Raw genomic sequence first — 15919 nt, 5'->3', positions numbered from 1 at the left:
AAGGGTTTGTAATTACATTATTAATGGTCGTTTAATCATTTGTAAATTAATCATAAACCATTAATAAATGGGTTATAACGAATTGGTCAAAATAGTGCAATAGCCAGTCAGTGCTTGCCAAAATAGTGATTTACCTCCAGCTATTAACCCTTTATAAATGCCCTTACAAATGTGTATTATACTGAACCCTTATTTATCATGATGCAAACTTATTTGAAATGGTTATACAGTTCAAAAAAGATATATTTTCTCACTTTTGGGTGTGATGCATTGTTGTCCTGACCCAGGAAGAAACATTATTGGTTTTCAGACTAATGGTCAACTCAAATGATGTGTTTTGCTTTGTTTTGTTTTGATGTCGTTTGAAACTAAATATTATTTAAGGCAAGTCAGTAAAAAACGAATTCTTAGTTACAATGACGGCCTACCAAAAGGCTGCGATCAAAAATAAAAAATATAGGCCAAAAACACACATCATGACAAGAGAGACACTACAACACTACAAAAAGAGAGACCGAAGACAAAATCATAGCATGGTAGCAAGACCACATGACAACACAGCATGGTAGCAAGACCACATGACAACACAGCATGGTAGCAAGACCACATGACAACACAGCATGGTAGCAAGACCACATGACAACACAGCATGGTAGCAAGACCACATGACAACACAGCATGGTAGCAAGACCACATGACAACAACATGGAAGCAACACAACATGGCAGCAGCACAACATGGTAGCAGCACAACACATTATTGGGCACAGACAACACAAAAGCAAGAAGTTAGAGACAACATTACATGAGGCGAAGCAGCCACAACTGTCAGTAAGAGTGTCCATGCTAGCTGCAGCGAACTGAAAAGAGGAGGGACCCAGGGATGTGTGTGCTTTGGGGACCTTTAACAGAATGTGACTGGCAGAACGGGTGTTGTATGTGGAGGATGAGTGCTGCAGTATGCATCTCAGACAGGGGGGAGTGAGGTCTAAGAGATTTTATAAATAAGCATCAATCAGTGGGTCTTGCGACAGGTAAACAGAGATGTCCAGTTTACAGAGGAGTATAGAGTGCAGTGATGTGTCCTATAATGACCAGTTGACAGAGGAGTATAGAGTGCAGTGATGTGTCCTATAATGACCAGTTGACAGAGGAGTATAGAGTGCAGTGATGTGTCCTATAATGACCAGTTGACAGAGGAGTATAGAGTGCAGTGATGTGTCCTATAATGACCAGTTGACAGAGGAGTATAGAGTGCAGTGATGTGTCCTATAAGGAACATTGGTGGCAAAACTGATGCCCAAATGGTAAAAAACATCTAGCCGCTTGAGAGCACCCTTACCTGCTGATCTATATATTACGCCTCTATATTCTAGCATGGGTAGGATGGTTACCTGAATCAGGGTTAGTTTTGCAGCTGGGGTGAAAGAGATGTGATTTTACCTTAGCCTACAGCTTTGATACAGTGCCTTGCGAAAGTATTCGGCCCCCTTGAACTTTGCGACCTTTTGCCACATTTCAGGCTTCAAACAAAGATATAAAACTGTATTTTTTTGTGAAGAATCAACAACAAGTGGGACACAATCATGAAGTAGAACGACATTTATTGGATATTTCAAACTTTTTAACAAATCAAAAACTGAAAAATTGGCCGTGGTTAACTGGTTGCATAACTGGTTGCATAACCACCTGGTATGGCAACTTCAATGTGCTACAGAGGGTAGTGCATTCGGCACAGTACGTCACTGGGGCCAATCTTCCTGCCATCCAGGACCTCTATACCAGGCGGTTTTATTTTTTAATTTTTTTTATTTATCCTTTATTTAACCAGGTAGGCTAGTTGAGAACAAGTTCTCATTTGCAACTGCGACCTGGCCAAGATAAAGCATAGCAGTGTGAGCAGACAACAAAGAGTTACACATGGAGTAAACAATTAACAAGTCAATAACACAGTAGAAAACAAAGGGGGAGTCTATATACAATGTGTGCAAAAGGCATGAGGAGGTAGGCAAATAATTACAATTTTGCAGATTAACACTGGAGTGATGAATGATCAGATGGTCATGTACAGGTAGAGATATTGGTGTGCAAAAGAGCAGAAAAGTAAATAAATAAAAACAGTATGGGGATGAGGTAGGTGAAGAAGGGTGGGTTATTTGCCAATAGACTATGTACAGCTGCAGCGATCGGTTAGCTGCTCAGATAGCTGATGTTTGAAGTTGGTGAGGGAGATAAAAGTCTCCAACTTCAGCGATTTTTGCAATTTATTCCAGTCACAGGCAGCAGAGTACTAGAACGAAAGGCGGCCGAATGAGGTGTTGGCTTTAGGGATGATCAGTGAGATACACCTGATGGAGCGCGTGCTACGGATGGGTGTTGCCATCGTGACCAGTGAGCTGAGATAAGGCGGAGCTTTACCTAGCATGGACTTGTAGATGACCTGGAGCCAGTGGGTCTGGCGACGAATATGTAGCGAGGGCCAGCCGACTAGAGCATACAAGTCGCAGTGACCTGTGGGTGGTATAAGGTGCTTTAGTGACAAAACGGATGGCACTGTGATAAACTGCATCCAGTTTGCTGAGTAGAGTGTTGGAAGCCATTTTGTAGATGACATCGCCGAAGTCGAGGATCGGTAGGATAGTCAGTTTTACTAGGGTAAGCTTGGCGGCGTGAGTGAAGGAGGCTTTGTTGCAGAATAGAAAGCCGACTCTTGATTTGATTTTCGATTGGAGATGTTTGATATGAGTCTGGAAGGAGAGTTTGCAGTCTAGCCAGACACCTAGGTACTTATAGACGTCCACATATTCTAGGTCGGAACCATCCAGGGTGGTGATGCTAGTCGGGCATGCGGGTGCAGGCAGCGACCGGTTGAAAAGCATGCATTTGGTTTTACTAGCGTTTAAGAGCAGTTGGAGGCCACGGAAGGAGTGTTGTATGGCATTGAAGCTTGTTTGGAGGTTAGATAGCACAGTGTCCAAAGACGGGCCGAAAGTATATAGAATGGTGTCGTCTGCGTAGAGGTGGATCAGGGAATCGCCCGCAGCAAGAGCAACATCATTGATATACACAGAGAAAAGAGTCGGCCCGAGAATTGAACCCTGTGGCACCCCCATAGAGACTGCCAGAGGACCAGACAGCATGCCCTCCGATTTGACGCACTGAACTCTGTCTGCAAAGTAATTGGTGAACCAGGCAAGGCAGTCATCCGAAAAACCGAGGCTCCTGAGTCTGCCGATAAGAATATGGTGATTGACAGAGTCGAAAGCCTTGGCAAGGTCGATGAAGACGGCTGCACAGTACTGTCTTTTATCGATGGCGGTTATGATATCGTTGAGTACCTTGAGTGTGGCTGAGGTGCACCCATGACCGGCTCGGAAACCAGATTGCACAGCGGAGAAGGTACGGTGCGATTCGAGATGGTCAGTGACCTGTTTGTTGACTTGGCTTTCGAAGACCTTAGATAGGCAGGGCAGGATGGATATAGGTCTGTAACAGTTTGGGTCCAGGGTGTCTCCCCCTTTGAAGAGGGGGATGACTGCGGCAGCTTTCCAATCCTTGGGGATCTCAGACGATATGAAAGAGAGGTTGAACAGGCTGGTAATAGGGGTTGCGACAATGGTGGCAGATAGTTTCAGAAATAGAGGGTCCAGATTGTCAAGCCCAGCTGATTTGTACGGGTCCAGGTTTTGCAGCTCTTTCAGAACATCTGCTATCAGAGGAAGGCCCTAAAAATTGTCAAAGACTCCAGCCACCCAGGGCCTCTCAAGTGGCGCAGTAGTCTAATGCATCGCAGTGCCACTAGAGATTCTGGGTTGAGTCCAGGCTCTGTCGCAGCCGGCCGCGACCGGGAGACCCATGATGCGGCGCACAATTTGTCCAGCATCGTCCGGGTAAGGGGAGGGTTTGGCCGGCAGGGATGTCCTTGTCCCATCGCGAACTAGCGACTCCTGTAGTGGGCTAGGAGCTGTGAACGCTGACACGGTCGCCAGGTGTACAGTGTTTCCTCTGAGACATTGGTGTGGCTTCTGGCTTAAGTGGGCATTATGTCAAGAAGCAGTGCGGCTTTGTTTGTGTTGTGTTTTGGAGGACGCATGTCTCTCGACCTTCGCCTCTCCCTCAACCGTACAGGAGTTGCAGTGATGAGACAATACTGTAACCACCAATTGGATTCCACGAAATTGGGGAGAAAAAGGGGTAAAAGTGTTTTTATTTTAATTAAGACTCCAGCCACCCAAGTCATAGACTGTTCTCCCTGCTACCGCACGGCAAGTCTAGGTCTAAAAGGCTCCTTAACAGCTCTACCCCCAAGCCATAATACTGCTGAACAGCTTCTACCCCCAAGCCATAATACTGCTGAACAGCTTCTACCCCCAAGCCATAAGACTGCTGAACAGCTTCTACCCCCAAGCCATAATACTGCTGAACAGCTTCTACCCCCAAGCCATAAGACTGCTGAACAGCTTCTACCCCCAAGCCATAATACTGCTGAACAGCTTCTACCCCCAAGCCATAAAACTGCTGAACAGCTACTACCCGCAAGCCATAAGACTGCTGAACAGCTACTACCCCCAAGCCATAAGACTGCTGAACAGCTTCTAACCCCCAAGCCATAATACTGCTGAACAGCTTCTACCCCCAAGCCATAAAACTGCTGAACAGCTACTACCCGCAAGCCATAAGACTGCTGAACAGCTACTACCCCCAAGCCATAAGACTGCTGAACAGCTTCTAACCCCCAAGCCATACAACTGCTGAACAGCTTCTACCCCCAAGCCATAAGACTGCTGAACAGCTTCTACCCCCAAGCCATAAGACTGCTGAACAACTTCTACACCCCAAGCCATAAGACTGCTGAACAGTTAATCAAATGGCTACCCAGACAATTTACATGAACCCCCTTTTTGTGCTGCTGCTACTCACTGTTAATTATCTATGCACAGTCACTTTACCCATCCCTACATGTACATATTACCTCAATTACCTGAACTAACCTGTATCCCTGCACATTGACCCTTTCAACCCTGTGTATAGCCTCATTATTGTTATTTTATTGTGTTACTTTCTTTAGATAGGGGGACTCATGCACAGAGAGAGAAAGATAGGGGGACTCATGCACAGAGAGAGAAAGATAGGGGGACTCATGGACAGAGAGAGAAAGATATGGGGACTCATGGACAGAGAGAGAAAGATAGGGGGACTCATGGACAGAGAGCGAAAGATAGGGGGACTCATGGACAGAGAGAAAGATGGGGGGACTCATGGACAGAGAGAGAAAGATCGGAGGACTCATGGACAGAGAGAGAAAAATCGGAGGACTCATGGACAGAGAGAGAAAGATCGGAGGACTCATGGACAGAGAGAAAGATGGGGGGACTCATGGACAGAGAGAAAGATGGGGGGACTCATGGACAGAGAGAAAGATGGGGGGACTCATGGACAGAGAGAGAAAAATCGGAGGACTCATGGACAGAGAGCAGGACAGAATGGATATGGTCAGAGAGGGTCACTTCGTCAGTACACATTAGCTCAGTACTAACCAGTGTCTGCTCCTCGATGGTGTAGAGCTGGGAGGAATCCTCTGCAAACCCTGTGTCTTCTCTCCTGCTCTCCATGTGTGAACGCTTCTGCTCCTCTGTTACAAACTGCTGGATCTCCTGCTGCTGCTTCCTCAACTCTAGTAGCTCCAACTGAGACAGAGAGAGAGAGAGAGAGAGAGAGAGAGAGAGAGGAGAGAAAGAGAGACAGAGAAGGACTCAGAGCTGGAGAGAGAGTGTGAGAACTAACTTTGCGCCCACAAACAGGTAATGGATAGACACACACCCATACTGTATACTGTACTTGTTTATATGGAAAATGGTGACATCAGAAAAAACTGCCAAATGAGGATGAAGCTTTACACAGATCACATACACACAAACAAACACACACAAATACACACCCAATCCTTTCTACCACATACCGTAGTAAGTCTCTCCAGGGCTGAGAAGCGTTCCTCCCAGGTGGCAGTGGACTTCTCGAAGGCTTCGTGTCTCTTCAGTAGTTTCTCCACCTCGTTTATAGTCTGTCCCAGGTCCTTACTGGCCACGTACGGCTCCTGAGCACTAGCCACGCCTCCGCCACTGAGGCATCCCGCGCAAACTGGCACACCTCCAACACTTGGGCACAAACAAGACAAATGTGTAAAGTATGCTATTTTGGCCCAGGTCTGGTGTTTCTGTGTTCACGCTGATCTATAGACTACAGTATGAGGACGGAAGGAAAAAGGGAATGTACAGCAGTTGTTGTTGTCATTGTGGTTGTTGTGGTTGTTGTTGTCATTGTGGTTGTTGTTGTCATTGTGGTTGTTGTGGTTGTCATTGTGGTTGTTGTTGTCATTGTGGTTGTTGTTGTCATTGTGGTTGTTGTTGTTGTCATTGTGGTTGTTTGTCATTGTAGTTGTTGTTGTTGTCATTGTGGTGGTTGTTGTTGTTGTCATTGTGGTGGTTGTTGTTGTCATTGTGGTGGTTGTTGTTGTCATTGTGGTGGTTGATTGTTGTTGTCATTGTGGTTGTTGTTGTCATTGTGGTTGTTGTCATTGTGGTTGTTGTGGTTGTCATTGTGGTTGTTGTGGTTGTTGTTGTCATTGTGGTTGTTGACATTGTGATTGTTGTTGTCATTGTGGTTGTTGAGGTTGTCATTGTGGTTGTTGTGGTTGTTGTTGTCAAGGTGGTTGTTGTTGTTGTTGTTGTCATTGTGATTGTTGTTGTTGTCATTGTGGTTGTTGTTGTTGTCATTGTGGTTGTTGTTGTTGTCATTGTGGTTGTTGTTGTTGTCATTGTGGTTGTTGTTGTCATTGTGGTTGTTGTTGTCATTGTGGTTGTTGTTGTCATTGTGGTGGTTGTTGTTGTCATTGTGGTGGTTGTTGTTGTCATTGTGGTTGTTGTTGTTGTCATTGTGGTGTTGTTGTTGTCATTGTGGTTGTGGTTGTTGTCATTGTGGTTGTTGACATTGTGATTGTTGTTGTCATTGTGGTTGTTGTTGTCATTGTGGTTGTTGTCATTGTGGTTGTTGTGGTTGTCATTGTGGTTGTTGTTGTTGTTGTCATTGTGGTTGTTGAGGTTGTCATTGTGGTTGTTGTGGTTGTTGTTGTCATTGTGGTTGTTGTTGTTGTTGTCATTGTGGTTGTTGAGGTTGTCATTGTGGTTGTTGTGGTTGTTGTTGTCATTGTGGTTGTTGACATTGTGATTGTTGTTGTCATTGTGGTTGTTGAGGTTGTCATTGTGGTGTTGCGGTTGTTGTTGTTGTTGTTGTCATTGTGGTTGTTGTTGTTGTCATTGTGGTTGTTGTTGTTGTCATTGTGGTTGTTGTTGTTGTCATTGTGGTTGTTGTTGTTGTCATTGTGGTTGTTGTTGTCATTGTGGTGGTTGTTGTTGTTGTTGTCATTGTGGTGGTTGTTGTTGTTGTCATTGTGGTGGTTGTTGTTGTCATTGTGGTTGTTGTTGTTGTCATTGTGGTTGTTGTTGTTGTCATTGTGGTTGTTGTTGTTGTCATTGTGGTTGTTGTTGTTGTCATTGTGGTTGTTGTTGTACTCACAGAGCCTGAGCCAGTCCCATCGGTCGTCCCACTTGGTCATCATCTCCTTCTTCTTCTCCATCAGCTGGATCAGTTTCTCCTTGATCTGAGGGAGAACACGGATGACAGCAACATGGATGGTCAATTGAGTTCAGTGTTTAAATGAGGTAGTCACAAGATGTAGAAAAAGCCACATACTGTATCTGAAAAATGTTCAAGTGGCCCCAGGGTCTTTCCCAATTCCTTTCCTTGATTCCTTGCATACTCTCTCCTCGCCTCCTTCTCAAACACATTGGAGGAGAAGGTCTGAGGGAAGGCAAAGGCGAGGAGATAGGATGCAAAGAATTGATATAGAGTCCTGGTGTTCCTCACCTCAGCAGAGTATTTGTGTTTGCATGCAAGCAGAGCCTTGCCGTGCGCCACACAGTCAGAGAACTTTGGTCCACGCTGGTCGATCTCAGACCTGATCCCCTGGTGGTACTTCATAAGAAGCTCTACTGATGACACATCCCTGAGGAGAGAAAGTTAGATGATAACAGGTTGTTTCTACCTATATCTCTCCATTCTCTATCACTCCATCTCTCCAGCCTCTATCTCTCTAGCCTTTCTCTCCAGAAGCCTCTTTCTCTCCAGCCTCTCTCTCCATCCTCTATCTCTCTCTTGCCTCTATCTCTCATCCCTCTATCTCTCCTTCCTTTATCTCTCTCCATCCTATCTCTTCATCCTCTAACTCTCTCTTGCATCTATCGCTCTCTTGCCTCTCTCTCACCCTCTATCTCTCTCTACTCTATCCTCTAACTCTCTCACCCCCTATCTCTCAATCATCTCTCTCCATCCTCTATCTCTCCATCTCTCCAACCTCTCTCTCCATCCTCTTTCTCTTCGTACTCTATCTCTCCAGCCTCTATCTCTCCAGCCTCTATCTCTCCAGCCTCTATCTCTCCAGCCTCTATCTCTCCAGCCTCTATCTCTCCACCTCTATCTCTCCACCTCTATCTCTCCACCTCTATCTCTCACCCTCTTACTCAGCATCATATATATCTTTATCCTCTAACTCTATCTCTTCATCCTCTATCTCCTCTATCTCTTTCCTTTATCTCTCCTTCCTATATCTCTCTTCATCCTCTATCTCCTCATACTCTCTCTATCCATACTCTCTCTATCCATACTCTCTCTATCCATACTCTCTCTCGCCATTCTCTCTCTCTCCATCCTCTATCTCACTGTACTCTCTCTATCTCTTCATGCTCTATTCAATTCAATTCAATTCAAGGGGCTTTATTGGCATGGGAATCATGTGTTAACATTGCCAAAGCAAGTGAGGTAGATAATGTACAAAAGTGAAATAAACAATAAAAATGAACAATAAACATTACACATACAGAAGTTTTAAAACAATAAAGACATTACAAATGTCATTAAATGTATATATACAGTGTTGTAACGATGTACAAATGGTTAAGGGTACACAAGGGAAAATAAATAAGCATAAAATGGGTTGTATTTACAATGGTGTTTGTTCTTCACTGGTTGCCCTTTTCTTGTGGCAACAGGTCACAAATCTTGCTGCTGTGATGGCACACTGTGGTATTTCACCCAGTAGATATGGGAGTTTATCAAAATTGGGTTTGTTTTTGAATTCTTTGTGGATCTGTGTAATCTGAGGGATCTGTGTAATCTGTGGATCTGTGTAATCTGAGGTTAGGAAGTGCAGCTCAGTTTCCACCTCATTTTGTGGGCAGTGAGCACATAGCCTGTCTTCTCTTGAGAGCCATGTCTGCCTGTGGCGGCCTTTCTCAATAGCAAGGCTATGCTCTCTGAGTCTGTATATAGTCAAAGCTTTCCTTAAGTGTGGGTCAGTCACAGTGGTCAGGTATTCTGCCACTGTGTACTCTCTGTTTAGGGCCAAATAGCATTCTAGTTTGCTCAGTTTGTTTGTTAATTCTTTCCAATGTGTCAAGTAATTATCTTTTGTTTTCTCATGATTTGATTGGGTCTAATTGTGTTACTGTCCTGGGGCTCTGTGGGGTCTGTTTGTGTTTGTGAACAGAGGCCCAGGACCAGCTTGCTTAGGGGACTCTTCTCCAGGTTCATCTCTCTGTAGGTGATGGCTTTGTCATGGAAGGTTTGGGAATCGCTTCCTTTTAGGTGGTTGTAGAATTTAACGTCTCTTTTCTGGATTTTGATAATTAGTGGGTATCGGCCTAATTCTGCTCTGCATGCATTATTTGGTGTTTACGTTGTACACTGAGGATATTTTTGCAGGAATCTGCATGCAGAGTCTCAATTTGGTGTTTGTCCCATTTTTTGAAATCTTGGTTGGTGAGCGGACCCCCTCTATCTCTCTCTGCTCTCTTTCTCCACCCTCTATCGTTCTATCCTCTATCGCTCTATCCTCTATCTCCCCCTGCTCTCTTTCTCCCACCCTCTCTCTCTCTCTCCACCCTCTATCGCTCTATCCTCTATCGCTCTCTCTCCACCCTCTCTCTCTCTCCATTCTCTCTCTCTCTGCTCTCTTTCTCCACCCTCTATCGCTCTATCCTCTATCGCTCTATCCTCTATCGCTCTATCCTCGATCGCTCTCTCTCTCCACCCTCTCTCTCTCTCCATTCTCTATCTCTCTCTGCTCTCTTTCTCCACCCTCTATCGCTCTATCCTCTATCGCTCTCTCTCTCCACCCTCTATCGCTCTATCCTCTATCGCTCCACCCTCTATCGCTCCACCCTCTATCGCTCCACCCTCTATCGCTCTATCCTCTATCGCTCTCCACCCTCTATCGCTCCACCCTCTATCGCTCTATCCTCTATCGCTCTATCCTCTATCGCTCTCCACCCTCTATCGCTCTATCCTCTATCGCTCTATCCTCTATCTCTCTCCACCCTCTCTCTCCACCCTCTATCGCTCTCCACCCCTCTATCGCTCCACCCTCTATCGCTCTCTGCTCTCTTTCTCCACCCTCTATCGCTCCACCCTCTATCGCTCTCTGCTCTCTCTCTCTATCCTCTATCCTCTATTGCTCTCTCTATCGCTCTCTGCTCTCTCTCCATCCTCTCTCTCTCCATCCTCTCTCTCTCTCTGCTCTCTTTCTCCACCCTCTCTCTCCACCCTCTATCGCTCTCCATCCTCTATCGCTCTATCCTCTATCTTTCTCCACCCTCTCTCTCCACCCTCTCTCTCTCTATCCTCTATTGCTGTATCCTCTATCGTTCTATCCTCTCTCTCTCTGCTCTCTTTCTCCACACTCTCTCTCTCCATCCTCTATCTCTCCATCCTCTATCGCTCTCTCTGCTCTCTTTCTCCACCCTCTATCGCTGTATCCTCTATCGTTCTATCCTCTCTCTCTCTGCTCTCTTTCTCCACCCTCTATCGCTGTATCCTCTATCGTTCTATCCTCTCTCTCTGCTCTCTTTCTCCACACTCTCTCTCTCCATCCTCTATCTCTCCATCCTCTATCGCTCTCTCTGCCCTCTTTCTCCACCCTCTATCGCTCTATCCTCTATCGCTCTATCCCTCTATCTCTCCATCCTGTCACCCAAACAGCAGCTCTACTGATGGCATGTCCCTGGGGAGAGGTAGAAAGGTTATCATCCAACGTTATCGCTCTCTCTCTCCATCCCCTCACCCCTCCATATTGCCTGTCCACTCTCCTCCGTTTCCAATTGTGTAGTCATGAAGATGTTTTTCTATGCATATATTCAGTACGAGCGGGAATTAAACCCACAGCTGTGGTGTTACCAACACCTGGCTCCAACGGAGACATGGGACCCCCTTGCCTCCCCCCGCAGTCTTGGTTGCACTAGCTAGCTAGAATTTATGTCAACAGTCGGTCACAAGAGTTTACCGTGGTTTCTCCTGTGTCTCTATTTGCTGTATGGTGCTCTCCATCCAGGCCATCAGGTCTCGGACCATGGTGAAGAAGCGGAACTTGTCAGCTGTCTCCTCCAGGCGTTTCCTGCGGCCGTCACAGGCATCCAGTAGAGCCTTCCAGGCCTCCACCACCTCCTTCTCCTGGGCCTGGATCTCTGTAGCCTGGTCCCCAGCATACTGGGCGTGCAGACGGGCCGCTGTCTCCTGGAACTGCTGCACCTGGGGGGGGGGGGGAGAAGGAGGGAGGTGCTTTTTCTATATCTATAAAACATGATACTGTTATACTATGGTAGTGACAGAGAGAAACCTGAATGTAGAAGACTTTCATGCCCTCTAAGTTAGATGCTGTTCTTTTCTTTCTGGCCCTTTGAGCCGGATTTGAACAACTCCATTCACAACTGGGGTTCAGGGATATTACAATGTGTTGCTACAGGGAGCCCTGCATGCCATACACAAACAAACGCTGTCTTTAGCTCCACAGATAAATTATTAGACTCTATTAGTGATTTAAATACTTGGACGGTTCACAACTTCCTCCAGCTAAATCAAGACAAGACTGAGATACTTATTGTTGGACACAAAGCAAAGAGAGAATCTGTCCACCCATTTTAATTCACGGGCTAAAAAAAACCTAGGTGTTATTTTAGATTCTGAACTCAATTTTGAATGACACATTATGAATGTGACCAAAATAGCTTTTTACCACCTGAGGCCCATTGCCAAGGTGAGGCCATTTCTCTCTTAAGCTCATACAGAGAGACTCATCCATGATTTTATGACAAGCAGGCTTGACTCCTGTAATGCTCTCCTGTCTGGTCTACCCAAGAGAGCCACTGGTCAACTGCAAAACATACAGAATGCTGCAGCACGGGTACTGCCCAAGACCAGACGGAGAGCACACATTACAGGTTTTAAGCTCTCTGCACTGAGTGCCTGTGAGTTTTATAATTCATTTTAAGATTCTTCTATTGGTTGTTAAATCAATCCACGTTGGTGCACCCCAATACATGTCAGACATGCTTTAAGTCATGTACCCAAGTAGGTCCCTCATGTCCTCTGGCCTTTTAACTATCCCAAAGTCTAGGACCAAGAGTCGTAGAGAGGCAGCCTTTAGTTACTATACCCCCCGCCTCTGGAATAGTCTGCCAGAGAACCTGAGGCGGCTGAAACTGTTGACATATTTAGAAGAGATGTTAAAACACATTTTTAGCTTTGCTTTACCTCGGGGTGCTTTTCAGTCTTTATTGTTGCTGTTTTTTTATCCTCATGTTTGTTGTGTAGTAAATATTTCAGCTTTTATTTTAATTAGTTTTTCATGATGCACATTGAGTTGCATTTCATGTCTGAAATGTGCTGTATAAATATATCTTGATATGATTACTCACCTTGATATAACTTGAACTGTACAGTCGTGGCCAAACGTTTTGAGAATGACACAAATATTCATTTTCACAAAGTTTGCTACTTCAGTGTCTTTAGATATTTTTTGTCAGATGTTACTATGGAATACTGAAGTATAATTACAAGCATTTTATAAGTGTCAAAGGCTTTTATTGACAATTACATGAAGTTGATGCAAAGAGTCAATATTTGCAGTGTTGACCCTTCTTTTTCAAGACCTCTGCAATCCGCCCTGGCATGCTGTCAAATAACTTCTGGGCCACATCCTGACTGATGGCAGCCCATTCTTGCATAATCAATGTGTGGAGTTTGTCAGAATTAATGGGTTTTTGTTTGTCCACCCGCCTCTTGAGGATTGACCACAAGTTCTCAATGGGATTAAGGTCTGGGGAGTTTCCTGGCCATGGTCCCAAAATATCAATTTATGTTCCCCGAGCAACTTAGTTATCACTTTTGCCTTATGGCAAGGTGCTCCATCATGCTGGAAAAGGCATTGTTCATCACAAAACTGTTCCTGAATGGTTGGGAGAAGTTGCTCTCGGAGGATGTGTTGGTACCATTCTTTATTCATGGCTGTGTTCTTAGGCACAATTGTGAGTGAGCCCACTCCCTTGGCTGAGAAACAACCCCACACATGAATGGTCTCATGATGATTTACTGTTGGCATGACACATGACTGATGGTAGCTCTCACCTTGTCTTCTCCGGACAAGTTTTTTTCCGGATGCCCCAAACAATTGGAAAGGGGATTCAGAGAAAATGACTTTACCCCAGTCCTCAGCAGTCCAATCCCTGTACCTTTTGCAGAATATCAGTCTGTCCCTCATGTTTTTCCTGGAGAGAAGTGGCTTCTTTGCTGCCCTTCTTGACACCAGGCCATCCTCCAAAAGTCTCCACCTCAGTGTGCGTGCAGATGCACTCACACCTGCCTGCTGCCATTCCTGAGCAAGCTCTGTACTGGTGGTGCGCAGCTGAATCAACTTTAGGAGACGGTCCTGGCGCTTGCTGGACTTTCTTGGGCGCCCTGAAGCCTTATTCACAACAATTGAACCGCTCTCCTTAAAGTTCTTGATCCGATAAATGGTTGATTTAGGTGCAATCTTACCGGCAGCAATATCCTTGCCTGTGCAAAGCAATGATGACGACACGTGTTTCCTTGCAGGTAACCATGGTTGACAGAGTAAGAACGATGATTTCAAGCACCACCCTCCTTTTGAAGCTTCCAGTCTGTTATTAGAACTCAATCAGCATGACAGAGTGATCTCCAGGGTTGTCCTTGTCAACACTCACACTTGTGTTAATGAGAGAATCACTGACGTGATGTCAGCTGGTCCTTTTGTGGCAGGGCTGAAATGCAGTGGAAATATTTGGGGGGAGATTCAGTTCATTTGCATGGCAAAGAAGAACTTTGCAATTAATTGCAATTCATCTGATCACTCTTCGTAACATTCTTGAGTCTATGCAAATTGCCATCATACAAACTGAGGCAGCAGACTTTGTGAAAATGTATATTTGTGTCATTCTCAAAACTTTTGGCCACGACTGTACATGGCTGTACACTAGCGCCATCTCTAGTCAGCATAATATATCTTAGTCTTAATGCTGCCTCTCCTGTAGACCTCTCAACTCCAGGCCAAACAGGCAGTATGGGGTTAAGGTGTACCTGTTTTCCCAGGGCGCTGATGTCCCTCTCGAAGGCGGCGTGCATGCGGTGGAAGGTATCTGCCTTGCTGAAGTCTTCTCCCAGGTCAGCAGGAATCTCATTTAGTTTCTCCTGGATTTGAGACACCAACTCCTTCCCATCATCGAAGTACCTGAGAACGACCAGGACATTCTGTTACAGCTGACCCATCAGACCACACTGTGGTGTACAAATATAATCTACTTTCAGAAGTCAGAAGTCAGATCTCAAACATCTATGAAATGTCTAAATGTGTTTTTGTGTTGGTCTTGTTTTGGAGCCTAGGCATACACAGCCAAAACAGTTATTGGCATTGATGAACCATTTGTGTGCAGACTGACTTGAGCAGGTTGTGTGCAGACTGACTTGAGCAGGTTGTGTGCAGACTGACTTGAGCAGGTCGTGGGAGGCCTGTAGGAGCTGAACTCGGGTGTCTATGAGTTCCAGCAGGTCTGCCCAGCTCTCGTTGACGCTGTCCCTCCAATCAGCCATGGCAGCAGCCTCCGTGTGGCCCGCCTTGATCAGCTCATCTATCGTCTGGTTCACATAGTCCACCCGCTCCTGTCCCACCATCCCTGTCTCCCGGGAAAAGTCACGGAACTTGTCCCTCAGGATCTGGACGTTTTTGATTTGGAGAAGGAAACGGAAAATAAAATCATCTTAAAAATGTGAAGATAATAAAGCAATTCTAAGAGCGTGGATATACGTCATAAGAATACAGAATATTACAGAGAGAACTAATACAAGGTGGGACTTCATGCTTGGACCATTCTCTATCCCTTCAGCTACCTAGAACTTTACATTTATTTGTTAGTTTTCCCCCAGCTTCAGTACCCCTGGGAAGCTCACTGAAACCCTCCAGAGGTCCTAGCCCTCCCTCCCATCCTCTCCCGCCCTCCTCACTGTAACATGGTCCAGGTCCTGTCTCATCTCCTGTGAGGCGGCCACCACATCCCTCCCTCCCTCCCATCCTCTCCCTCCCTCCTCACTGTAACATGGTCCAGGTCCTGTCCCATCTCCTGTGAGGAGGCCACCACGTCCCTCTCAGCGATCCAGTGCTCCAGATCCTCCACCTCTCGGCTCAGCAGGAAGTGATGATAGACATGGTCCAGCTTCCTCCTGCGGTCTTCTGCCAAGTCCTTCAGACCAGCGTACTGTTTATCCACCTGGCCCTGACGACGGATGATAGATTCACTATGGGGAGAAAGAGAAAGAGAGAAAGAGAATGAGAACAGAGAGGGAGAGGGAGGAGAGAAGAGAAAGATAGATACTTGAATTGAGACAGATAAATGAATTGAATTGAGAGAGAGAGATAATTGAATTGAATTGAGAGAGATCAGGATAGAGAGAGGAGAAAGAGAGAGTGACTGACAAGATGAGACACTGTTTCATAGCTGTCTGATCTTTGATTGGTTAGAGAC

General features: G+C 45.6%; 1 protein-coding gene across 1 annotated transcript in view; it reads right to left on the bottom strand.

Annotated features, from left to right (window-relative positions):
- The window catches only part of LOC109904594 (spectrin beta chain, erythrocytic-like), a 69359-nt gene that overhangs the window by 4677 nt on the left and 48763 nt on the right, over positions 1-15919 (bottom strand). Inside the window, 9 exon segments of the mRNA XM_031787867.1 lie at positions 5537-5686; positions 5959-6098; positions 6101-6154; positions 7572-7656; positions 7923-8061; positions 11392-11636; positions 14481-14631; positions 14890-15113; positions 15488-15692. Coding sequence (XP_031643727.1) covers positions 5537-5686; positions 5959-6098; positions 6101-6154; positions 7572-7656; positions 7923-8061; positions 11392-11636; positions 14481-14631; positions 14890-15113; positions 15488-15692 — 1393 coding nt within the window.

This window comes from Oncorhynchus kisutch, linkage group LG14 (genome assembly GCF_002021735.2).
Source record: "Oncorhynchus kisutch isolate 150728-3 linkage group LG14, Okis_V2, whole genome shotgun sequence".
Lineage (NCBI taxonomy): Eukaryota > Metazoa > Chordata > Actinopteri > Salmoniformes > Salmonidae > Oncorhynchus > Oncorhynchus kisutch.
This window is presented reverse-complemented; position numbering and strand designations above follow the sequence as displayed.